This window comes from Aulonocara sp. 'chitande type north' Nkhata Bay, linkage group LG8, assembly GCF_057382095.1.
Source record: "Aulonocara sp. 'chitande type north' Nkhata Bay isolate Kocher_YH1m ecotype deep benthic linkage group LG8, A_spYH_male_GT1.1, whole genome shotgun sequence".
NCBI classification, from domain to species: domain Eukaryota; kingdom Metazoa; phylum Chordata; class Actinopteri; order Cichliformes; family Cichlidae; genus Aulonocara; species Aulonocara sp. 'chitande type north' Nkhata Bay.
Genome location: NC_141351.1, coordinates 21,898,059 through 21,923,256, shown reverse-complemented (window position 1 = coordinate 21,923,256; position 25,198 = coordinate 21,898,059). Strand labels below are relative to the sequence as shown.

At 41.1% G+C, this 25,198-nt stretch overlaps 1 protein-coding gene across 1 annotated transcript; it reads left to right on the top strand.

Moving 5' to 3' along the window:
- Nucleotides 1-10,196: 10,196 nt before the first annotated feature.
- dhx8 (DEAH (Asp-Glu-Ala-His) box polypeptide 8) lies at nucleotides 10,197-19,803 on the top strand. The gene is made up of 23 exons (XM_086304274.1): nucleotides 10,197-10,393; nucleotides 10,670-10,755; nucleotides 10,834-10,906; nucleotides 11,007-11,098; nucleotides 11,499-11,605; nucleotides 11,766-12,137; nucleotides 12,303-12,447; nucleotides 12,759-12,965; nucleotides 13,050-13,137; nucleotides 13,367-13,464; nucleotides 14,101-14,248; nucleotides 14,731-14,912; nucleotides 15,606-15,800; nucleotides 15,925-16,110; nucleotides 16,200-16,410; nucleotides 16,515-16,696; nucleotides 16,948-17,088; nucleotides 17,210-17,365; nucleotides 17,548-17,685; nucleotides 17,841-17,969; nucleotides 18,387-18,583; nucleotides 18,697-18,876; nucleotides 18,976-19,803. Exons 1-23 carry the CDS (start codon nucleotides 10,285-10,287, stop codon nucleotides 19,193-19,195), a joined length of 3,642 nt encoding a protein of 1,213 aa, XP_086160400.1. The 5' UTR covers nucleotides 10,197-10,284; the 3' UTR covers nucleotides 19,196-19,803.
- The last annotated feature ends 5,395 nt before the right edge of the window (nucleotides 19,804-25,198 follow it).

Genomic DNA, 25,198 nt, shown 5'->3' with positions numbered 1-25,198 from the left:
AAGTCCAAAGAAATTACAGTGCAAGTGAATGACACCATCACTAGGCTGAAAAACAAAATAAGCATGTCAGAGGACATTTTTCCAAATGAGCAATGTTGTGCAATTAAAAAAAAAGAAGAAGAAAGAAACACCAAAAGACCTGAAAGACCACAGAAGGCAACCGAAGTGCATGATGACAGAATTATTTCCACTGTTAAGAAAAACAACATCGTAGTATAGTAGGCAGTTGACCTGGGTCACGGCTGTTTATTAATGAAGCTGCTGCTAGTGCTGATAGAAGCAGCAGGATGAATTTTAAAGCATACAGGACTATACTCTGCTCAGATTCAGACACATTTTCCAAAACTATTTCACTGTAGAGAGATAATGACAAAAAAATGTACTGCAAAAGCAGCCCAAAAAGTTTATCAAGGAAATTTGATAGTCTTCAATGTCCTAGTCAGTCATCCATTCCCAGCCCATCAGAGCATGCTTTTCAGATACTAAAGAGAAACCTTTAGGCAGAGAAATCCACAAACAAGCAGTGACTAAAGGGCCTAGCAGTGCATCTCAAGGGAGGAAACAGACTTCAGATAGCCAATGGCTACAAAGGATTTTCATCCAAGTATTAGAAACAATCCTTCACCAATTACTTTTGAACCTCAAAATGTGGGCTATGTGTAAACATGGCTGTAATACTAAACAGTTAATGCAATACTTTTCCTAAACCCCTTTAAATAAACCTCAAAGTCAGCACTTCAATTACATATTGATTTAACATCCACAGTGATGGTGTAGAGAGGCGAAATAGCCAACAAGAAGTCACCATCCTAAGACTTTTTCCCTTGATTGTACACACCGTGAATAGAAATTAAATTAAAATGTTATTTCAATATCTTGAATTTATAAGAGCTGCAGTAAACATAAAATCCTGACAGTTTATTTTCACTGTGCCAAAAAAATATAAAAACATTATCACTGTTTGAACTCTTTTTAATGACCAGTCTAGCATGCTATGCAGTTCTGAGAGAGGTTTTGGTATTAATATCAGAAAATGTAAATATCCCTGTAAACCATAATCCAAGAGGAACACTTAATCCTTCTTAGGTGAAGGACAACGATGTTTGCCAGTGGTCTGTGTGTACCTCCTCTTAGTGAAACACATTTGCATAATTGCAAACAACATTCTTTACAGTTTGCAGGCAGCAACTATATAAACTCAGTGTGCTGAAATAATGGCTAAATGAGGAGTAAATGAGATTTGTCTGCTCAAATCAGCATCAGAGGAGAAGGACAGGCGCTGGCAGCACTGCTCAGTTCATCAGCGCATGTCACAGCACATCCCGTCCGATTTATTGACAGATCAACTCAGATGTCTCTCAGCGTGCTGTGAGGTTTCCCAGTGAGGTACAGTGAGTCACAGGGCTATGACTGCTAATTCTTTAACTCACAGTGAATTTCCTCATGACAGATGGGAAAGGTGTCCGCCTGCTTGGTGGGGAATTCAGCAGATTCCAGCTGATGTATTAATAACATTTAGAGATGCTAAATCTTTATTTATAATTAACATAAATAAACATATCTTTTTAATGTTGGTAGACAAATCTATGGTACCAGTTAAAAAATAATACATCTTCCTCTTCTGATGTTAATGCATTTACAAGATGTTCACAAAACTTATTCTGATCTTGAGGTCCTTGAGGTCAAGTTCACTGACATTACACTTTCTTTTTGCCAAAGCCCACCCAAGCTGGTGGAAAAATCCTATTCAGTTATCACACTCCCAAGAAGATCGAAAGTCTTATCCTTCATTTTCAAGACAACAGGAACTTTTAAGAGTTGGATTCCTAATTTATTGAAAATAATAATGGCCCAAGTGACTTCATGTAGGTCTGTTTGCTCATAAGGAAGTGTTAAACCAGTGTGAGTTGTTTGTTTGAGTCACTTGTGATTTGCATACTTTATTTATTCTAATGTAATCAATAAATAGATTAAAATGTAAGAAATTCTTGCTCAAAAGTCTATATAGGACATCCAGGTGATGCTTAAAAAGTAGGTTTAAGCAATGCCATAACTATGACTGAATGCTGAAAAAAGACTGCCTGCAGCATGAGCCTTTTCACATGAAGTCCGCCATGTGGGTGGAAGCTGTTGTGGGGGCTGTGATCTCACAAAGGCAGCTTTTCCGCCAACCAATCCCTCACTTGCTGTTTGGACGCAAGCCCAGCCCCCCTTGGATCGCCCTCTTTTCCTCTCTCGCTCTCACTGGTGTGTGTGTCATGCACATACACTCTCTCGCTCACATATACACACTTAATGCTCCATGCTCAGTCATAGTAGGAATTTTCCACTCAGCAGCAGCAGGAGAACATTGCAGCCAGCTGTGCTGTCAATTGCAGTATATGCTCAAATCCCAAAGACTGTTTGCAGACATCCTTATACTCCCAACCAGCTTTTTCTGTCTTCCCTCATGTGTATGGATACAGGCACGCACACAACTGTGGGGGCAGAAAAGCACATGGCGTGCTAGTGTGTTGATGTCTATTAGCAGCAAGACTCTAACCTACAAACTACGTATTGCAAGAATAACTAAAAAGAACTTTATGCAAAGATCAATGTGTGCTTTTTAACAGAAGAGTGAAGCAGAAGCATATAAATCCAACTACTGGGATCCAGAGGAGGCTGTTTCTTTCACTCTTTTCTAAACTCTCACCTTCTCAAGAATCTTTCATGGATCCCCTCCAACAACAGCACACTCTCCCTTTCTCCTTTTCTCGCTCCTCACAGTCTCTCCCTCTTTTGCGTCATCATCACTCACCATAGAAATCATGCGTAAGGACAGACATGCACATCTAGCATGTGTTCTGTTTACATTGGAGGGCTGTTATGTAAGTGAGAGCCCACCCACTTCCCTTCCCCCTTAGCCCATACGTTTCCCTGCTTCCTCTCAAATCAGGTCAGGTGAGGACTGCTGACTGAGAGAATTGCCCTCAATCGGCCCCTAAATGAAAATGTATGTACAATCTTGGAAGTCTACACCAGACAGAGAAAGCAGTGACGGGGGGAAATGAGGAGTTTGAGGAACATGTTTGATAAACATTGGTTGGATGTGCGTAAATGGACAAAGAGAAAAACAAATCGGTTCTCTATGAATCTTTGAATCCCCAGTCTGACACAGCAGATGGTGCAGCCTGTTTCCAAATACAGTTTTGTAAAATAGTATTTTCCCCCTTCTTTCCTTGCAGGTTTGTTTCAGTTCATCAAACAAATTGTAACATTAGATAAAGATAGCCCAAGTACACACAAAATGCAGTTTTTAAGTGATGGCTTCATTTGTTATGGGGAACAACTCCATCCAAACCTACCTGGCCCTATGTGAAAAAGTAACTTTTTCAAGCATGACCAGCCTGTTTAGGGTTCAGATCATTGTCCTGCTACATAACATGAACTGACGGCTGGACATCCCCGTCCAGTATTTTATGGTAGAGACCAGAATTCATCGCCCTTCAATTATGGCAAATTGCCCAGGTCCTGATAGATGCTGGAGCTATTTGTAACTTAGCTGCACCATAATCAGTAAAACGGATGTGCAATTTCCAGCAATGTGGCAACCACAACACCATAAAAAGTCAATGGCATTCAGCAAGTTAAAGTCAGCAGGTAAAATAACTGTTTGTGATGCAAAATGTGGAAGTCCCAAGTTAAACTTTTTTTAGTTTCAAGACAAGAGACCACCACTGACTGTCTGGACTGTCTGGAGTCAGCTTTTATGTCGTTGTACCAATACTCAAGTACATAAGACACTATATATGGTTGCTTCATAGTCTAGTGGTTAACATATTTGCTTTACAAATGAAAGGTTGTTGGTTTGATGCTAGTTGGAGACACAAAGACACAAATCCCTTTAGAGTTGTGTCAGAGGAAAGGCATCTGGCATAGAACTCTCTGAAGTCAAGCTATGTGGGCCTACTAACTGTTGTGACCCCTTGTGAAAAGAGAGCAGCCAAAAGTAGCTTTTATAGTATACTGTTTATGCTCTTGGTCATGGAACAGAATCCATGGCATGCAGTATATACAACAGTGCAACGTAAGCTTGCAGGACAGTCTTGTGTGTTTTGGTAGATATGGAGTAAGAGTCCCCTCACCACAGTACAGGGTTTGTGTCCCAATGATCCTAGGGGCTATGTTGCCTTTTGCCCCTGACAGTGTTTCCTGGGGCAAACTGGCCTGGTGGGGGGCCAGACAAAGAGTGATTTAGAGGACCCCCATGAAAAAGAAAAAATCATGGGACCAGTTTATCCTGCCCAGTATAGAGTTACCAGGGCACCACTCTGTAGCCAGGCCTGGGGATGTAGCTTGAGGGAGAGTGCCTGGTGGCTGGGCCTTAGCCCACGGGGTTCTGGGCATGTTCTATTGGAAGGATGCCCCAGGACACGCTGGAGAGATTAGATCTTGGTTAGGCTGCTGTCTCTGATAAGCAGGACACCATTGATGAGGAATTTACTCATTGCTATACCAAAAATATTTTGACATGAAGACATTCATGTTACAGAGCTTGGAAAACATTTTGGAAACAGCTATTTCATCTCTCCTTAAAGCACCTAAAATCACCAACAAACAATAGTTGAATAGTTGATAAATGATTGTAACAAGACTCCAGAGAGTTGCTGCACCTATTCACTAAGAAATAGTTACAGCACTTAACTTGCCCTGAAAGCATAAACTGTCATCTGAGTATTTAGATTAAACAAACAAGAGACATTGTGTTCGCTAACAAGCTTTAAATAGCAACAGCATCAACTGTATAAAAGATGGGTGTAGTCACTGTGAAGTTCCCGATTAGTGAAGTTCCTTAATGAAGCCCTAAGCTGACTTTTTGTTGTTGTTGCTGTTGTCATTGTTGGTGAGTGTGGTGCAGATCTGCATGAGAAGCAAGAACGCAGCAAAGTACATCCCCACATATCCGCAATGGGGACCGTCTTTGTCATATTCAGGACAACGTGAACCAGCACTAAGCCCATAGTCTTATGGGAGACAAGTGCCATTTTCCTATAACTTCTACACTACCTGAAATGTCATTGCAACTGGAGTAGTCGAAAAAAATGACAGTTTAAGGCAGTATCGCACTGACTTCACTTTTTAGATTTAGAAAGTGCACTCATCTCTTATATGAAGTTCGATAAATCGAGATGCTTTGAAATGTGGTTTATTAACATTTGATTCTAATTAATAAGCTTAGTAATAATTCAGATATGATTAATAAGCTATTTCTTGATCATACTCCATTGAATCATCATAGCAGTTCTGAGTCCCAGCGATGATTGGATTTTGGTAAGGATCTCTGTAGAGTCTAGATGTTGGTGCTGGTAAAGGTGAAGATGTAGGCTTGAATGAGGCTCTGAATGACCAGGGAGAGGTGGAAATGGGAAAAAGGGATGCACGAATGATACTCTTAAAAGCAGACTGACAGAAGAGTACTGAGATTACTGAAGCACACAGGAAAGAGGCTTATTGGCTCACAGAAGATGGGCAAGAAAAGGACTGGTTTAGAGTAATGGTGCCATTACTGATCCCATAAAGTCGATTCTGTCCATCTCGACATAACATTTTCAGTGTGAGAAGATGAAATGAAAACACTACGTCTACATGAACAAAATCATCTTTCTCAGATTTCCTTCCTTATGCATGCACCAAGACATGGTGTCAGTACTGAATTTGAAAGCGTGTGAAAGAAGAAGCAATGTAAAGAATAGAGTTGTAGCCTGAACACACAGGATACCACACAGACGCATGATTACTGGTGTTCCTTACTCAGAATCAGAATCAGAATCAGAATCAGAAAGGGTTTTATTGCCAAATGTTGAGCAGGTTTACAACATTAGGAAATTGCTGCGGTGCTTCAGTGCAAACATACTGTCATAAAAATATAAAAATAAGAATAAGAATTAAAAGTGCTAAGTGGATAGATATATACATGATATATACATGAGTGCAGGTGGTGATCAGTGCCAAACATGGAATGATGCAGTGAACACAGCGTAGGGTCATGTGTTAGTGGTGGGAACAGTCATACGGTTATTGTTCATGTGTCCAACAGCAGAGGGGAAGAAACTGTTCTTGTGGCGAGAGGTTCTGGTGCGAATGGACCGGAGCCTCCTGCCTGAGGGGAGCAGGTCAAACAGACTGTGTCCAGGGTGAGAAGGGTCAGCTGAGATCCGAGCTGCACGCCGCAATGTCCTGGAGGTGTACAGGTCCTGCAGAGATGGGAGTCTGCAGCCAATCACCTTCTCAGCAGAGCGCACAACACGCTGCAGTCTCTGTTTGTCCCTGATAGTGGCTCCAGCGTACCACACGGTGATGGAGGAGGTGAGGATGGACTCGATGATTGCAGTGTAGAATTGCATCATCGTCCGTGTTGGCAGGTTGAATTTCTTCAGCTGCCTCAGGAAGTACATCCTCTGCTGGGCTTTCTTAATGACGGAAGTGATGGTGGGCTCCCACTTCAGGTCCTGGGTGATGGTGGTACCCAGGAAGCGGAACGAGTCCACAGAGGTGATGGGGGTGTCAGTCAGGATGATGGGGGGGAGTGGAGCTGTGTGCTTCCTGAAGTCCACAATAATCTCCACTGTCTTCTGGGCATTCAGCACCAGGTTGTTGTGGCTGCACCAGGACACCAGACGTTCAACCTCCCTCCTGTAGGCAGACTCATCCCCGTCCGAGATGAGTCCGATAACGGTGGTGTCATCTGCAAACTTGATTAGCTTGACAGACTGGTGGGTGGAGGTGCAGCAGTTGGTGTACAGGGAGAAGAGCAGAGGAGAAAGAACACAGCCCTGAGGGGAGCCGGTGCTGATGGTCCGGGAGTCCGAGACATTCTTTCCCAGCCTCACATGCTGCTTCCTGTCCGTCAGGAAGTCAGTGATCCACCGGCAGATGGGATCAGGCACATTCATCTGGGAAAGCTTGCCTCGGAGATGGTCTGGAAGGATGGTGTTGAAGGCAGAGCTGAAGTCCACAAACAGGATCCTGGCGTACCCATTAGCTCACAAACTCCAGGCCTCGAGGGCCGGTGTCCTGCATGTTTTAGATGTCTCCTTGATCCAAACACAGCTGATTTAAAGGCTAAATTACCTCCTCAACTTATCCTGAAGTTCTCCAGAAGCCTGGTAATGACCTAATCATTTGATTCAGGTGTGTTGAAACAGGGTGATATCTAAAACCTGCAGCACACCGGCCCTCGAGGCCAGGAGTTTGACACCCATGCTTTAAAGTGAAGTAAGGGCTCTTTAGAAAAATAAGTGCCAACTGCATGTTTCAACATGACAATAGCATAGCATGCAAAGCCAGATGCAGATTTTCTGACCTCACCTCTATTCAGAAGCCTTGGGATGAATCAGAGCACTATGTGTTAGTGAGACTTTATCACCCTACCTCCATGCTCAACCTCGCTAATACTATTGTGGCAGAATCTGAGCCTGTCCCTGAAGATTGGAGGACATTGTTCCAGTAGATTAATGCCCATACCTTTGGAATGAGATCTTTTACAATCACACATGGGTGTAATGTTCAGGTGTCCACACATTTCTGGCTGCGCTGTGTACATGCTTTGAACTTTTGGCAGCATAGACAGTACCAAAGAGATAAACAGTGAAATAAATTCCAGATTGCATTTTGAACAGTGTGAGAGTGGGAGAAACTGACTTGCAAAAGCTCATGAGGGATTTATTAGGAAAGCAGACTGCTACAATGGGAGATTCTCCATGAGAATCCCTTTCTGACTAAGTCATACTACAGGAACAAATGGAAGGATGTGATGGCAGAAATGTCAAGTGAAGTAAAAGGAAAAAAAAAAGATCAAACATGAGTGAAATTCAGGACTCGTCTGACACGGCAAAACACATTGGGAGATAATGTTCTTTTCAAAAATGATAAAATGTCAGAAGTTATGTGGATGTTATGTGAAAACAAGGCTCTTAATCAGGATTAAAGTGGTGTGTGAAATAAGTAGTGTGTTTATGAATGGTAATGAGGATTGATTTTAATAAGGAGATTACAGGCGGGAGGCTTGTGAGGAGGGAGCCAACTAGACACCAACTGAGGGAAATGTGTAAACAGACAGATGGTGGTGGTGGTGGTGGTGTGTGTGTGTGTGTGTGTGTGTGTGTGTGTGTGTGTGTGTGTGTGTGTGTGTGTGTGTGTGTACTTGCATTACTTATATTGTGGGGACAGTTCAAGTCTCTGTAGCACAAAATATTACATTTCTTAGAGCGTGTTTGGTACATGTGTGACTTACAGTCACACATGTACCAAACAACCGCTAACACATGTACTACAGGGTTAGCGGTTTGATCTCTGGTCCCACCCTGTGCCGAAGTGTCCTTGGGTAAAACTTAGAACTCCGGGTTTTTCCCAATGGTAAACGAGCAGCTTACATGGGAGCTCTGCCCCCTTTGGGGCGCATATGAGTGAGAATGAGAAACAAAGGGTTCTGCAGAGCGAAGCTGAGGTTTAAAAGAGCTATAAGACTGCAGGTGATTTATCAGTCATGAGATCAAAGCTGGGAGGTATCCAAGGAGTAGACGAGGAAGGTTATCTCCTGTGCAGTGCATACCTTAATTTATCATATAAACATAGCTTTTTGCAGTAAGTTAAGATGCAGGTGATACAACATACAGTCTTGATTTTCCTTTCACCTTTACCTCAGTGAAACGTTCTCAAGACTCCACAAGAGATAAAACAGTTAGCGGGTAAAGAACTATGAATCAGCGACAGTGGCAGAAACAAAAACAGAAGTAAAGTCATAGCGTGAAACTGCTTAAACGTTCACGATTGCACAGCGTGATTCATTACTAGAAACTGAATTCTTGCTGTTGCAAATCACTTTGCTTCTCATGACCCATACACATAGTTCAGCATACAGTGCATGTGGGTAATCTTTAAATTTTCATATGTGCGGTTGCTGAACATTTCATGCCAAATCACTGGTCGTTCATTTTCTAGCGGCCTCTGCTCTTGTGTAAAGATCTAACTGCAGAGAGTAGTTCCCACAAGCATTTGCAATTTCATGCAAATGCATTGGATGGGGATGAGGTAAGGGCTGCTTGCTACTTAAGCATAAAAAACCTTATCTTAATGGACTGGGTATGTGCATGATGTGCTGAAACAGAGGAGTGCCTTTACATTCTCTGGCCAAAACCATAAAAGTCAAGACGGCAACTATACCTGTCCACATACCATTAGTAGCAGGGTTGAGGCTTTCTTTTATCATTTCAAATACCCTGCACTCATCAGTGGCAATTAATTATTCATTGCACTGCAACGTTTTTTTTTATGCAACAAGGCAACAACAGACATTTGTGTTTTGAAATGCATCCCAAGCTATGGCCCATCATCATAACATCACCCACTGGTTTTTGGATCTGCATTTCAAAGCCTCATCTTTAGGATTTTGCCCATTTTTTGTTGATATTTGTAGCCAGATGTGTTCATATTTACCTGTCATCATGCTGTATTTATTCACTTTATGGGTGCAAAGAACAGCTATATACTAGAATTTCACTCACCAAAACGATGTACCAGATTCTTGTGATATTTGTACTAAAATGGGCCGAAAGAAGTTCACAACATAGAGAAAGGTTCACTGGTGAAAGGTTCACTTCAGTGCCTCAGATTAGTGGGGGTGAAGCACAGAAGACAATTGTCAGCTACAGCTCCCTGTGTCAGCACACCTGTCAGTCAAAACAGCCGCACCTAACTCATTACATACCAAATTCATTTATGGTGTTAGGTTCTAAACATGCTTTTTTTTAATGAAGCGAAGTTTAGATGCTTTAATAAAGGAGTCTATGGGCATTAACTTGCTTTCAGAGAAACCTCAATTGAACATAAGAGGGGCTGGTGCTGGCTTTATTTTTTCATTTCTCGCCACTTGAGAAGAAAGAACATAAAACATGAAAAAAAGTCAATTTATCATCTATATTGTGGCAAAAAATAACGTATTAAACATTTGCACGAATAAACCATATACAGTTTATAAAACAAGCACAAAAGGCAAAATAAGGAGGAAAGCATATGGGCTAAGAACTGGCAAACGACATGAAATGAAAACCCCACATGTGAAGACATCTGTGGTGGAGACGTTTCAATTCAAATTTATTGTGAGGGTTTTGAGTGCCATCGTGTGGCAAGTAGGAGCCAGACCTTGAACTCTACTAAGTGTTTCCGTAAAGGGCGGAAGGGGATGTTGCCCATATCCAACATGTCTGCCGGCGTCTACGTTGTGTGAACAAAAACAACTCGTGGACGATGGCAGACATCGGAGTCGACGAGCTATCGCAGCTCGAATATCTGTCTTTAGTGTCGAAAGTCTGCACGGAGCTTGACAACCACCTGGGAATAAATGACAAAGATTTAGGTACGTATTTTATGTCTTTAAAAATCGCCTTCTGCCAAAACTAGCTAGCTAGCTTATGCTAACTAGCGGTTGTTAGCAATCTAGCATCTGTATTTACTGTAAACATATGAGTTCTTTTTGGATGTATTGTGTCGTTTACTAGATTTAAAAAAACTTTACGTACTAATCATTCAATAAATTCGTTGTGGGTCACTTTTTAATGCTGGGATATAAACTTCGACAGTTATGAGTCTCATGTAGTTCTTCGTTAATGTGTTGTTTGTGGTTCCTTTATAGCTGAATTTGTCATCAGCCTTGCCGAAAAACAACCGAGCTTTGATGGATTCAAAGCACTTTTACTCGAAAATGGAGCCGAATTCACAGTAAGTTAGTCTCTACGAGTTGTTCATGAAGCTTATTGTTATTCAACTAAACATTAACGTTTTCTTCGCTTATTGTAGGATTCTCTCATCAGTAATCTGCTCAGGCTCATTCAGACGATGCGACCACCATCCAAAGCATCTACAAGTAAAGGTAAAGTAGTTAGGCTAACTGTAAACTGGGCAGCTAATGGTCCCAAGGACATATTTTACTCCTTAAAAGTGACATTTCTAACCGTGTGCTCCTCTTCCAGCATCCGAGTCCGTGGCTAAGCCGAAATCAGAAAAGGAAAAGCTGAGGGAGATGTTTCCTGCACTGTGTAGACCAAATGAGCCGGCACCGAAGGTGTGTGGCTTCATCACACTGACATGAAGCTGCAGTGTCCACATTATCTTTATTGCAAAACAAGCTTGTACACATGGGCGCTGTACAAAGAAACGATCTAAACACACACAGGGTGTCTTCTGTTGGCAATCGGGCTAAACGGTGTCACTAAGCTGGTTATCATTTTGATAAGTGAACCCAGGATTTTCCTTTTTGTGTTTACATGAAAGGGCTGGTGTTGGCAGTACAGCTAGGAGATGCAGCCTCAAAATTACAATATTTTAAGAAACTGCGATGATAATACAATATATACTGACAATATATACACAAAATACCAAATGTGGTATTGATGCTTGTAGGTAGGCAATAGAAACGTTGACCAATTTATGTTGACTGATTTTTGTTATACTGAACTTCGTAGGCTCTCCTGGATGAAGATGATGTTAAAGTAGCAGCTGATGCCATGAAGGAACTGGAAATGTTCATGCCCAGTGTCAGTGGGACAGAGTCCAAAGGGAGCAAGAACAGGTAAGACTCAAGTCACTGGTCACATTTCATTGTCATGTTGGGTTTATTTAAATCTCTGATACCTGTGCTCCAACTAGCAAACTTGCGACGGCTGTTTGAATTCAGGATATTATTGTTGTGTTTATTGTATTATGTATTTCTGGCTCTTCTCCTCTCGTAGATCAGAAAAAAACAGGCGAAGTCGCAGCAGAAGCAGAGAAAAAGACAGACACAGAGATCGAGACAGAGATCGGGAAAAGGACCGAAAGAGACGGCATCGTTCCAGATCCTATTCCAGATCCAGATCACGCTCCAGAGACCGTGATCGGCATAGAGATAGAGATAGAGACCGTGGCAAGAGAAGAGACAAATCTTCCCGCTGGTCTGAGCGCTCACCTAGTCCGAGAAAAGACCAAGAGAGAGAGTCTGACCGCTGGAAGGACAAACACGTGGATCGCCCTCCACCTGAGGAACCTTCTGTTGGTGATATCTACAATGGAAAGGTTACCAGCATCATGCAGTTTGGATGCTTTGTTCAGCTTGAGGGACTCAGGTTAGTATAAGGTCGCAAACATTGTATAAATATACTTTCAGTTTTAAAGGGGTCTGCTGGTTACTAAAGATGTTTTCAGTGCATACTATTTAGAGATGTCTCCTCTTTTGTCCTGTCTCTTATTTCATTGTTAAAGTTGTCCATGATCATCTTCTCAATTTCTAGGAAGCGATGGGAGGGTCTGGTCCACATTTCTGAGCTGCGCAGGGAGGGTCGTGTGGCCAACGTGGCCGACGTTGTTAGCAAAGGCCAAAGAGTCAAAGTCAAGGTGCTCTCATTCACAGGGTCCAAGACCAGCCTCAGTATGAAGGTAAAAAAACAAAACATAACAGTGTGGTGCTCAGTTGATTTTAGAGTAGTAAGTAGAGATTTTCTGTGTTAAAGTGAAGGAAGTTTTCAGATGTCTTCCTTCTGATCCTGTCTGAAGAAATTAGATTTTTATCAAATAATTTGTGCTTAATTAATTTCACATTTATTATATTATAAATGTATGTATTTATTCATTCTGGTGAGTTTCAGCCAGTAGAACTAAATCAAATTTTCCTTGAGATTTTTCAGCTGTTGTATCTCAGCTCCAGGTACAGATAATGGAACGTTTTTATTTCCTCCTCTGTTTGCCAGGATGTAGACCAGGAGACGGGAGAAGACCTGAACCCCAACAGGAGGAGGAACGTTGGCCCCGACGGGGGGGAGGAAATTTCCATGAGGAATCCTGATCGGCCGAGCAACCTGAACCTCGGCCACGCGCCAGAGCTGGAACAGGATGACACACTGGAGCGCAAGAGGCTCACCAAAATCTCAGACCCAGAGAAGTGGGAGATCAAACAGGTGGGTTCACATTTGAAGTGGCTGAAGCTTCGTTTATGTCTGTGCGTCTATCTAATTTTAAAAGGTGTTTGTTAAAATCATCAGATGATTGCTGCCAATGTTTTGTCCAAAGAAGAATTTCCTGATTTTGATGATGAGACAGGCATCCTTCCTAAAGTTGATGATGAAGAGGGTAAGAAATTGTTTTGTCTATGACTGAACTGCTTTAATAAATGAGTAATTCAGGCTAGTAAAGGCACTTAATAAAACAGTCATCAAGTATTTAAACAATTTCAGTTTTTTAGCATTAAGCATAAATATTTAATACTATCTTGTATATTTGGGTTAGGGTTAGCTCTTGTTCATGTGAACCATGACTAAGTGTGACCTGATTGCTAACTGGTTGGTTTCATTTCATACAGATGAAGACTTGGAAATTGAGCTGGTTGAAGAGGAACCACCGTTTCTGAGAGGCCACACGAAGCAAAGCATGGACATGAGCCCTGTCAAGATTGTCAAGGTAACAGTAGAAGTTTGAGTGAAAGGAAAAAAAGAATAAACTAGGAGTAAATTTTCAAAAAATGATCAGGCCATAAAGTTTTCCAGCACCCTGCTGTGATTTATAAATTGAATTAATTATATTATAATTCTGGCGAAATATTCTTGTTTATATTTAATAGTTAAATTTAAGCATCTCGGCAGTCAAACAAACAGAACGTCCCTGGTTTGAATCCATTGGCCAGCTGGAGCCTTTCTGTAAGGAATTTGCATGTGTTTCCTGCGTGGGTTCTCTCTAGGTTCCTCCCAGTGGAACATGCAGATTAGGTCAATTGGTAATGCTGAGTTGGCTGTAGGTGTGAGTGGTTGTGTCAGCGCTGGGATAGACTGGTGAACCTTTCCAACCAGCTTAACCACAGCCTTGAGCAAGAATGGTGAAAAAAGATGGATGAGTTTATAAATTTTTAATGTTATGAAGTAAATGAGTTTCTGTAATATATCACCATGGACTGATTCAGGAAAAGGCACAACTTGGTGCATAAAACACCATCTCCTGCAGATAGTGATCTTATAGTCAGAGCAATACAGTATGTGGTTTAATTTGGATTTAAGGATTTATACGGTATTTAATTATGATCTCTTCCTGTGCTCTTCATAGAATCCAGATGGCTCGCTGTCCCAGGCAGCCATGATGCAGAGTGCTCTGGCAAAAGAGAGACGAGAACTGAAGCAGGCGGCGCGGGAAGCAGAGATGGACTCCATCCCCATGGGGCTGAACAAACACTGGGTTGACCCGCTGCCAGATGGTTAGAAATCTTTTGGACGTCCTCATTAAATCAGTTTTAAACTAATGCTAAATAGGAGTTTGTTGAGCAACACATCTGCAATCGTGACATGAGGAAGTATCTTAAATTGGGTTTTCAGATGTTATTGGACAATATTTTATCTTTGCTTTTGGATAAGCTTTAAATTAATGTAGCACTGTAGCATGTATGCTAGCCCTGCTTATTAAAAACCACAGCCCAGACACGACACTTCCTCCATGCTGGCAGACAGCACCCCTCAGGCTTGCCGGTACTGGAGATAGTTATCTGGTTTCCTGCCGCCCCCCATCTGGCCGGAATAGTCTTGCCATGGTTTAGTGTGCCTGTGTGCCCTCCTTAAGCACAAGGTGGTCTAGATGGCTTCCACTGGTGGGCATTATTCTGCCAACCCAACAGAGATGTAGCTTAATATGCGGTCAAACTTGAGTTGTAAAGCTAGATATATTTCCTCTTCTCTCTTACAGTTGATGGTCGACAGATTGCCGCTAACATGAGAGGCATTGGCATGATGCCCAATGACATCCCAGAGTGGAAGAAACATGCGTTTGGAGGGAACAAGGCATCCTATGGAAAGAAGACCCAACTCTCTATCCTGGAGCAGAGAGAGAGCCTACCCATCTACAAGCTGAAAGAGCAGCTCATTCAGGTTCATTACAGTTTAAACTCAGTGGGAGAAATTTCTGAGATTTAGTTTCACGTTTCAAAAATTTGTTTCTAACTGAATCTATTCAAAGATGGCTGCAGGTTGTTAAACGTCCTAGGCAGACGCTTTCACCTATAAATGGCCTTTAAAAAGAAAAGAAATGACTAAAATTGGACTTTGAAAGTTTAGATTGCTCAATCTGACTGTTGGGCTAATATGGTCATTTATAGTTTGAGCGTTTCAGGGTATGTTGTGTAATAAAAAACTTATGAAATACTAAAACATTCTCAGCCTAAAAACATCCTCAAAATACAAAAATCCACAAAGCTTCAGCCCAGTGGGGTGGAAATATTGACATGTGCAAGTCTAATAACAAATAGCTATCCTAAAGAGGATATTTTCACGTTTTTTCTAAGATTTAGCAATGACATTTTCAAGTTGATATGTAAAAGTTCTTAAAATGTTTTACATTAACTTGGTCCTTGATGTTGATGATTAGGTTAATTGAGCTTTTAGTAATGTTAATGACCAGATTTTTAGCTGGTGTCTTCTTTCTTCTGGTTCTGACTAAGTAAAATACAACACCCCCAATAAAAACTCTGTTATTCCCTCTAAAAAAAATAAACCCAAATAAGGATGGATGCTTTTTGTTTACCAGTTACTAACTGTTGCCGTGTCCTTGTTAATCTGTTGCAGGCTGTTCACGACAACCAGATCCTGATCGTCATTGGAGAGACGGGATCTGGAAAGACCACACAGATCACCCAGTACCTGGCAGAGGCTGGTTACACAGCCAGGGGGAAGATTGGCTGTACGCAGCCCCGTCGTGTGGCTGCCATGTCAGTGGCTAAGAGAGTCTCTGAGGAGTACGGTTGTTGTCTGGGACAAGAGGTTAGTTAAATATTTCTGATCTTGAGTAAAGTGCAATCGTGTTACAGTATATAATTACTGAGCACCTTTTGCACACTGCAGCTTTGCTTAATCTCATTGGGACTTATCTTTTTGTGTTTTCCAGGTGGGCTACACCATCCGTTTTGAGGATTGCACAAGTCCTGAGACTGTAATCAAGTACATGACAGACGGTATGTTATTGAGAGAGTGTTTGATTGACTCAGAGTTGGGTCAGTACGCCATTATCATGTTAGATGAAGCTCATGAGAGGACAATCCACACTGATGTTCTTTTTGGCCTCCTCAAGAAGGTAAGCAAAGGTTTCCTACATTTAATCTATGACTTAATGGAGAATCAGAGACAAAAGGGATTCTGAGTGTTTCTTCTTGTGTTTGTCAGACTGTACAGAAGCGCACAGACATGAAGCTTATTGTGACATCAGCTACACTGGATGCTGTGAAGTTCTCTCAGTATTTCTATGAAGCACCCATCTTCACCATCCCCGGCAGAACGTATCCAGTAGAGGTTCTTTACACCAAAGAACCTGAGACGGACTACCTGGATGCCAGCCTCATCACTGTCATGCAGATTCATCTGACTGAGCCTCCAGGTATGTTTTTTTCTCTTTAAGTCATGAAAAATGGATGTTCTTTCCACCTTTGGACTCTAGTATCAGTCCATGTCATCCATCTTACTGTGACTCTTCCTTTGCAGGAGACATCCTGGTGTTTTTAACTGGACAGGAGGAGATCGACACAGCCTGTGAGATCCTTTATGAGCGAATGAAGTCTCTTGGGCCTGATGTTCCTGAGCTGATCATTCTGCCAGTTTATTCTGCCCTGCCCAGTGAGATGCAGACCAGAATCTTTGACCCAGCACCCCCAGGCAGCAGAAAGGTACTTTCAGTAAATCTTTAGAATCTATAGAAACATATAACATTCGTTTTGTTCAAAGATTACAATTTGTGTAACTGTCTGTCCCTTTTCATTTCTCTGTAGAACTAAAAATTTGGTTCATTTAATATGTTTCAGTGATTTAGTCAGTGTGTTTAGTATTTTTGTGGCCTTATATTGACATGGGTAAAGTCAATTCCGGATATTTTGTTGCTTCAGAGCAAATATATAACGTCCTTTGTTCTTTCTCTCAGGTTGTCATCGCCACAAACATTGCAGAGACCTCTCTGACCATCGATGGAATCTATTATGTTGTAGATCCAGGCTTTGTCAAGCAGAAAGTGTACAACTCTAAGACTGGCATTGATCAGCTGGTGGTGACGCCAATCTCACAGGTACAGCAGTTTTGTGATGTACTTGATGTTGTAGCAAAGGAGGTCTTAGAGCCTCGCTGAAGGCATTAGTGTTTCAAAATGATTTAGTGTGACATAAAACTCTTTATTGTATTTGCTCCAGGCTCAGGCTAAGCAGAGGGCAGGTCGTGCCGGCAGAACAGGCCCTGGAAAGTGTTACAGGCTGTACACTGAGAGAGCCTACAGAGATGAGATGCTGACAACCAATGTACCTGAAATCCAGAGAACCAACTTGGCCAGCACTGTGCTGTCGCTGAAGGTAGGAGCTGTTGTCCTTCAGTTCTTATCATGCATAGGATGACATCCTGCGTTATTGAGAAGAAGAAATTAAATGAGTTAAAAAACAAACAAACAAAACAACTAACAGACAGGAGAAGTAAACTAGACCTCTGCTTTAACATTTCAGATCACTAACGTTCATATTAATATTTACTCCTCCAGGCAATGGGCATCAATGATCTGCTGTCTTTTGACTTCATGGACGCTCCTCCTATGGAGACTCTGATCACAGCCATGGAGCAGCTCTACACCTTAGGAGCTCTGGACGATGAAGGCTTACTCACACGACTGGGTCGAAGGGTAAGGATGTTTTTACCCAATGGTTTCTCTTTGCTGCAAAGAAGAGCAGATAAATCTACATGTAATGAGATTTATGTAGCTGTATTTTCTTTAACTTCTTGTCTTTCTGTTATTCTGATAAGACTTTTAATCTCCTGTGCGTTTGTGTCTGCTAGATGGCTGAGTTCCCTCTGGAGCCCATGTTGTGTAAGATGCTGATCATGTCCGTCCATCTGGGCTGCAGCGAAGAGATGCTCACAATCGTGTCGATGCTGTCTGTGCAGAATGTCTTTTACAGGCCTAAGGTATGCTTTGAACACCGTCCAGTCATTTCTACACATCTCATTCCTTATCTGTGTAAGCAGTCATGCAATGTGTTGTGGTAGCGCTTCCTTTGAATCAATGGAGCATTGAATCCACTACGGTTTAACTGCATTAAGTTGAGATCAAGGCCACTTTATACAGATTAGTGGATGTCCAGTGGAAATGAACACTTCTGGGAAATCTTTAGCAACCTCAGGACTTATTTACTTCAGATGTTTTTAGAAACATTTAAACTTGAAAATGCAAAGTTTCATAAAAACTTTACAAATGTTGAAAGTGGCTATGAGAGCTGCAGCTGAGTGTTTGTGATGTTTTTAACATTTTTATAGTAAAAGATTTTGAAATGTATTCTGAATTCAATGATTCCCCCCCCCCCCCCCCCATTTTTTGTGTTAAAGGACAAGCAGGCCTTGGCTGACCAGAAGAAGGCAAAGTTCCACCAACCTGAGGGCGATCACCTCACCCTGCTAGCTGTCTACAACTCCTGGAAGAACAACAAGTTCTCCAACCCCTGGTGCTACGAGAACTTCATCCAGGCTCGCTCCCTGCGCAGAGCCCAGGATATCCGCAAACAGATGCTGGGGATCATGGACAGGTACATTAGGGCCAAAATGTTAAATACTAAAAATCAAAAATCACTTTAAATGTTAACGGTAGCGCAAGAAATTATATTGCTTAGAAAGATTTAACATGTTCTTTTCTCTCTAGACATAAACTGGATGTAGTATCTTGTGGTAAAGCTACTGTGCGAGTCCAGAAAGCCATCTGCAGTGGTTTCTTCAGGAATGCAGCCAAAAAAGATCCTCAGGAGGGCTACAGAACCCTGATAGACCAGCAAGTTGTTTACATCCACCCCTCCAGTGCTCTGTTCAACCGGCAGCCTGAGTGGTATGTCAGCATTTCAGTTTACTGTGCCACAGCGAAAGAGGAAGTAAATCTTTCTTGCAAGTTGGGCACTGTCTGATTTCTCAAATTCTTTGTCGACAGGGTTGTGTACCACGAGCTGGTGCTGACTACAAAGGAGTACATGCGTGAGGTGACCACCATCGACCCTCGCTGGCTGGTGGAGTTCGCACCTGCCTTCTTTAAAGTGTCCGACCCCACCCGCCTCAGCAAGCAGAAGAAACAGCAGCGCCTCGAGCCCCTGTACAACCGTTACGAAGAGCCCAACGCTTGGAGAATCTCACGCGCCTTCAGACGCCGATAATGTGTGTGACATCACAAACGCGCAACTCGGGTACTTGGACAGTAGTGGCAAAGTCGGACGTGTGGTCTCGTACCAGCACTGGGAAAACCCTGCAGGATGAAGGGTTTGCGTCACAGTTTGATTTGACGCTGCAGTCAGTCCTCCTTTCAGTTTTGTAAACAGTGTACATTTTCCACCAAAACTTACTGATCACATTTCTGTATTCGTCTTGACTTTTTGTTGTTGTTTTGTTTTAAAAAAAAATTGAGATGGGATGGGAATCTTGGTGTCAGTTGTTTTAGAAACACCAGAGGTATTTCCTTTGTTTAAGACTAGCAGGAAAAATTGGCGATTTTAATGTTCTGTTTGCAGATTTTGCAAAACAATTTATATTTATTTCTATTCTCTAAATTGTAACAGTAATATTGTACTGCAATGTTAAGTCTTAAGTAATGACCTAAAGGAAATCATAATGGGCTTTTATATTTTAACTAATCGACTGATGTCAGAGTAAAAGGATGGAAAAACATTTGTTTGATGTATTTTGTACAGGAATTGAGACTTTCACTTGTCGGTGTATCAAAGAATTACAGTGAAACTATGAAAACGTGTTCTCATTAAATACTGAATTTTCCTAAGCCTGTTGAGATTTTGTTGTCATCCATCCATTTTTATCCAGCTATCTGAAGTCGAGTCAGAGCTTTTTCCCTTCCTCCTGAGGGATGCCGAATGCCAGACAGATCTCTGGGTTAGGTGTGCCAGAAAAACATCCAATGGGAGTCATCCAGGAGAGGTCCTCATCAGATGCCCAAACCACCTTAGCTGATTTGTTTTGGATGGGAAGGTGGGGTGGCTGCTCTGAGCTTCCTCTGCATGTCCAAGTTACTCTTCCTGATCAGTTGGTAAATTAAAAGCTTTAACTTCTAGCTCAGCTTTCTCTTCACAACCATCAGTAACACCGCTGACTCGTAAGCTCTTCTTACGAAGGTAGAGAATGGTACACTGGAAATTTTCCTGAGGGGGAAATTGTGGTATTGTAGCTAGGCACAAAGAGGAGAATAAAAATGAGCCAAAGAAGTTAATAGAAGAAAAACAATTACAGAAATTTGAATGAGGATGTTTAAAAATGCATGAAAAAGATCAATTTGATAACTTTGATGTTAAGGGTGGATATGCTAGGGATTAAGAATCAGCGGTGGTAACAAGCTAACAGGTAACCTAAGGACACCTAAGAAAATATATGAAAAGTCTTATATGAAGATGGAAACTCAAGATTTAAAACTTTAGGATGTTTACAAAGAGACACACTAAATGTAACCAGAGGTTTTCATTACCAGAATTATTCCACAGGCCACTTACAATATATTTTTAATAATGGGATTATCAATATATATATATGTATAGTATTGGGTTATTAATGAGTTAAAAATAAAACGTGAAGGCTAGGTGAGTATAAGCGCATAAGCCAAAAATTTTTTTTTAAACCCCACGCTTAATGCATATTAACCTTGAGCTATGTAGAGTTGCCCAACAGGGGGCAGCAGTGCTGAAACATTTAGCTTCAATCACGAGAAGCGAAATGGCGTTTGACGTGTAACAACTTGCACGTTTGTGTTTGGTGTGCACAGAGCTGGAGAATCTTGATGACAACATTACTCATAAAGACATAATTAGTTATCTTGACATTGCTTAATTGTAAAGATGTGTGATAAAGTTCGTCCTAGGAGTGTAAAGTTAGGATGAACTGCTGAGCATAGGTTGCTGTGTTGGAGCAGAATCTGTGATCAGTCTTACCGAGAATCCCAACATTTGAAGACTTTAAAGCATTTCTGACAGAAAATTGAGCCGTCTTTATAGTAAGTACTCCTTAAATTATTATTATTTTTTATCCATTTGCTGCTGTTGTTTTATTACTTTTTAAAAATGTTTTTTTTAAGTTCGTTTTTAGTATAGCTTTATTGGTTACTTATACTTAAATATAATGGCCTTGGCATAAGAAAAGTCTCATTGGGTGTGTTGTCGGCCTTTTGTTTTGATTGTCAGTGTATTTCCTTTAAAAAAAAAGCTTCCATATTTTAGTGAGTCAGGAGTGTGAATAAAAAAAAACAGCAAAAAAATTAAATTGAAGTTGGACTGCAGGATACATTTTTACTCTATGCTTTCAAACTGCAGATGATGAAACGGATGGAGGTGGTTAAATGGTACTCACCATTCCTGAGGGTCAGACTAATGGTCAGCAGACGTCATTCACAGTTTTCAAGGTATACTGTCTGATATTATCCATGTGAACACTATGTACTTCTTACTTACTGACATTTTCCAGTTCTGTTATGTGTTATTTCCTACATATGGAAACTTTAAGGGTCACTTCATATGAAATCTACCAAATCTAAAAGAATTCCCTCTTGACTCCCTCAGAAAGAAATTATTTACAATTATCGTACAATAACTTTACCATATTTAACCATATTTAATGATACCATGCAAAATTCATACTCTGAATATTTAGGAGTTGTGGTACTTTCTAGTTTTGCCTTATTTGCTTTTTCCAGCATTTTCACATAACTTCATAAGTACAGGAGATAGTCACACAGACGTTTCACACATCACACAAGACAACTCTCTGAAGGTTTACCCAAAATGCACTTAGAAGGTTTTCTGCACTGAGTTGCAAAAAAAGAAAAACATCCAGGGTAGCTTGTTTTTCCTCACTCTGCACTGATGCTCAAAATTGCTTATAGAAAAATTGTGCTGTGAGTTTGGCTTTAGATTATGACACAGACTGATTTGATTTTAATTTCTAACAGAACGTATGCTTTTTCAGCCCCTGTGGATATCTCCCATATTTATAGTCTCGAGAGCTCACAAATGCTAGAAAAATAGCTCAAATTTAAGTGGCAAACCTCGATTGAGGACCAGTTTTAAGTACCTTCCATGTGTTCCTCTTGACTAAGCAAGGTGAGAAATGTAACTGGTAGGAATCAACAAAAACCAGCTGGATTTTTTTAAATCTTCAAAATGCCCACATATGAACATTTCCAAAATTTGTGTAACCTTTGCAGTGTCTTTCTCTTGCAATAATTCTCAAGCATCCTTGAAAGAAACCTACTTCCAGCCGGAAACTTAATTAAAATGCAACACCACCAATCTCTTGTTTGAGATTTGAAATTTAAAGAAATCAAACTCTAATTTCTCTTCTACGCCAGGCCTATTCCATTGTGACCTCAGAGCTGGAGATGATTATCAGGGCTTCCTCTGACTTTCCACTGGCACACAGAGGCGTAATGCACTCTTGTCTTCAGCAGCCTGAGGGGTCTCTGAGGTTTTACAAGTTCCTTCCAGCCCTGCTCACTACCTCTGACTCATACTTTAATACACAATGATCTTGTTGGGAAGTTTATTATCTTGGCAATTCATCTTAATTAAACAAAATGAAGACTGTTCTATGGATCTAGCTGGAAATTTACACATGTTCAGACTCACTGGAAGATCACTGCCAACACAGTGTCACAATGCCTGGTGAGAAAAATGGAAAGTGGAACGACTGTATAGCATGCATCTTTAGTGACTTTAAAGCAACAAGAATTAGTTGCATGTGAATTTATTTTTGATTTTCTCTAAGAAACACAGGGTCAAAAGTATACATATCCCCCTTGACATTTCATATCTGGTGAAATGTCAAGTTGCACCTTGACCAGATACTTTTGTTCACTATCAACAAGCTTTTGGCATAATTTTGTCGATATTTAATGACTTTTCTTAACACAGTTTATTTAAACTGGTTAGTTTCCTGGCGTGAACCTGGCTTTTAAGCGCAGTCGACAAATTTTCAGTAGGGCTGAGGTCGGGGCTTTTGAAAGGCCATTCCAGAAGCTTAATGTTAGCCTGCTTTGTCCGTTCCCAAACTAGTTTTGATGTATATTTGGGGTCATTGTCCTGTTAGGACACCCAGTTTTCAACCATCGAGCGATTTGTGGTTATGTTGAAGAATTTGGAGGTAGTCCTCCTCCATTATTTCATCCACTTTGTGCAATGTAACAGTACCAATGGCATGAGAACAGCCTCAGAGCATGATGCTGCCATCACCGTGCTTGACGGTGCTCTTAAGTTTGAAAGCCTCACATACCTCTTGTCATTGTGGCGAAATAGTCTTTGCCTCAACTGACCATAAAACTTTACTCCAAAACACATTTGTCTTGTCCATGTAGGCAGCTGAAAATTTCAGCTGAGCTTAAAGGTGCTAATTTTGAAAAAGTGGCTTCTTTCTTTGTCCATGGTGATGTAAAACTCACTTCACTGGACAGTGACACTGGTGTTCTGCAGTTTCCAGTTCATAGCAGGCCTGGGTTGATTCCTGGGTTGTTCCTGAATGTCCCAAGTAATTTCCTCTCGTCTCCGAGGGTGATAGTTTGCCAAGGTTAGAAGAATACCTAAAGATCTTCTCTGAGTTCCTTGGTCTTTCCTATTGTTCGGCGTATTGGTCAATCCAATGAGTGCAGTCAGTTTATGCTAGCAAAGAAAAACTACCAGTTGTAGCCAATCATGATCACTTAAGACAACTTAATGGCCTTGTCAAGTTAAAAGACATTGTAATCCCTTCAGCACCACTTTAAACAAAAGATTTCAGTGAGTGTATGTATAAAATTCATCTTGCATGTATGATTTTGATCTGGTGAGGACTGGAGTAAACCCAAAATAAATTAAAACTTAGGAACCCAGTTCTTGTTGGGTCTGTGTAATCTATACGGTTATTCCACACTGAAAACAGTTGAAAGAAATTACTACCATTCAGTGCCTTGATGAGTGGATGTAAACTTCTGACCACAACTGTATATGATCTTACTTGGAACTTTTTCTCTCTAGGGCTATTTATCCACTTCAAAGTAGTTGCTTTTTTTTGTTAGCCTTAGCATCTATTAGCAACCCTAATTTCAAGTTGGTTAATTTATCAGTTTTGTGTGTATCAATCAAGTACATGACCCATGGTGTGCTGCAGAGATATGGACCCAGACATGACTCGGTATGCTAGACAAAGTCCACAACCCTACCAGTACTTTTTAGAAGTAATTTACTTAAAGTTAAATCAAGCTATTTGATTCAATCAATCAATCTTAGTTCAGGGTGATGATATCTCCCCCCTGACCTGTCATCCTGGCTCCCCCTCGCCATACCATGTTGGAACAGTGAGCTACTTGTTGTTTCACCGACCCTTACTTATTTTATGGATACAGATGCCCCCAGAAAGGAATCCGAACTTGTGATCCTCCACTCCAAAGGTGTGTAGTCTTGCCACTACGCTATACAGCTGGCCATAAATAGTATGTATTAAATAGTGTATATATAGTCACTTTAAGATAACATTATGGAGTCAGATGAATTATCACGTTCAAATGGCATTTATTATATTAGTAAGCAATGATTTAGTGTGCCTTCTTGAATTTGGTGCCTAACACCTGTAATCGACTTCTTTTGTTCTCTGCAGTGGTTTTCAAACGTCCTGCCTGAGGCACATCGAAGGGCAAGCCAGAATTTCAAGGCACACAATGGAGGTAGCAATCGTTATTGCTACCTCCAGTTAAAAGCTCTTTGGGTTTTAAAGTGTGTCTGTAGAGACTTTGCATCGTTTTAGTGCTAGTTAACTCCAAATGATGCATTTAGCCAGAAAGCTGTTGACATTTTACAACTGAACTTGTAACAGGTAGCTTTTGCAGTTTGTTTTTTTTCCCCTCATCTTTGTGGTTTTGTGTTGCTGTCTCCAAACGAAAACGTTTCACCACCTCACAAATGTTATCCTCCCCACTATGAACCAGAATGTTTCAGTTATGCTAAAATATCATCTTTTAAAGCTCAAAGGTATGCGGCCATACCTTGGTTGGTACCATAACCAGTTTTAGCAGCAGATGGTGCAGCTCCACCCTTACAACTATCCCTTAAACTGCCCTCCTGAATGACGAATAGTACCTGGCTACAACGGGTCAGTCTAATTTGAATTAAGAAACACTTGATTAAAATTCTCATCACTAT